The sequence below is a fragment of the Sinocyclocheilus grahami genome, unplaced genomic scaffold, assembly GCF_001515645.1.
Source record: "Sinocyclocheilus grahami isolate Dianchi unplaced genomic scaffold, SAMN03320097.WGS_v1.1 scaffold497.1, whole genome shotgun sequence".
In the NCBI taxonomy this organism is placed as follows: Eukaryota; Metazoa; Chordata; class Actinopteri; order Cypriniformes; family Cyprinidae; genus Sinocyclocheilus; species Sinocyclocheilus grahami.
This window is the reverse complement of record NW_015505676.1, coordinates 460,579-461,552: the sequence shown is the minus strand read 5'-3', so window position 1 is coordinate 461,552 and position 974 is coordinate 460,579. Positions and strand designations below refer to the sequence as shown.

Below are 974 nucleotides of genomic sequence, written 5' to 3'. Positions count from 1 at the left end.
CTAAACTACTTCTTGAATCAATCCCCTAGTAAACTGCTCTTTTATTGCAAGAAACATAGACGGGCATTGCAGGTTTTTATGTCTAAGTTTAATAAACCCTAAAACAGGACACAAATAAACCATCCAGAGTAAACTATTGTTAAAAAACAGTCCATCACTATTCCTGTGACTGTATAGAATGCAGAAAAAAATCCATAATAATGAGGGAAACTGATGATATTGGAAATTGTGAATGTATGAGAGGTAGAAACAAAATTAATATTGACGTGAATGACATTATGGATCAATCATCATGCGACAAATGCTATTTGGCATGTGTCCGTTTATTTTAAATCTGAGAAAGCAATGCATGACTCTCTTAGTAGTAGTCTCTTAGTCCAACTACATAAGACTCCAAATAAACTGTATTAGTCGAGTAAAAAGAGCTGTTAGGGAAATATTGTTGTTTGAACCGCTGTGGCCAGAAAGTTGAGATCAGGCATGTAGGGGTCACTGACCCCTGCTTGTCAAAGGCATCAGCGTCACCACAAAATCGAAGGACACATCCAGTGTGTTTCGAGAAATGTTCTCAGTGTTACTAAGTATTTTTCTTACCAACGGAAGCAAGAATATTGCTTATGACAGACTGCTTTTTCCCCTCACAGTTCAGCACGGTGGTGGAAAAGGTGAAGCCCGTCTCCATGGAGATGGAGACGGGGGGAGCTGTGACGTGGGAGGTAATTTCGCGCAGCACACGGGGAGACCAGAACACGCAGACGTTTGACTCTGTGTTCGTCTGCAACGGGTGAGGGATGCCATCTTAAAGAGTCCTTTTATCTCCCAGACATGCTCAAATGGACACAACTGCATCTAATCTCTGATTGCAGCTTCGTGGTGTTGTTCTAAATGCATAGAATTATTCAAATAGTGGTATGTTCATTTACCCTATGATATACCCAGAGGCTTTTATCTGGCTGAATTCTCGCTGAGGTGAT

General features: G+C 40.9%; 1 protein-coding gene across 1 annotated transcript in view; it reads left to right on the top strand.

The window, feature by feature from the left end:
* Positions 1-974, top strand: part of LOC107554321 (flavin-containing monooxygenase FMO GS-OX-like 2) — a 9,956-nt gene that overhangs the window by 4,710 nt on the left and 4,272 nt on the right. The window contains exon 4 of the mRNA XM_016236809.1: positions 645-784. Within this exon, the coding sequence (XP_016092295.1) occupies positions 645-784 (140 nt within the window). The remainder of the gene's footprint in view (positions 1-644; positions 785-974) is intronic.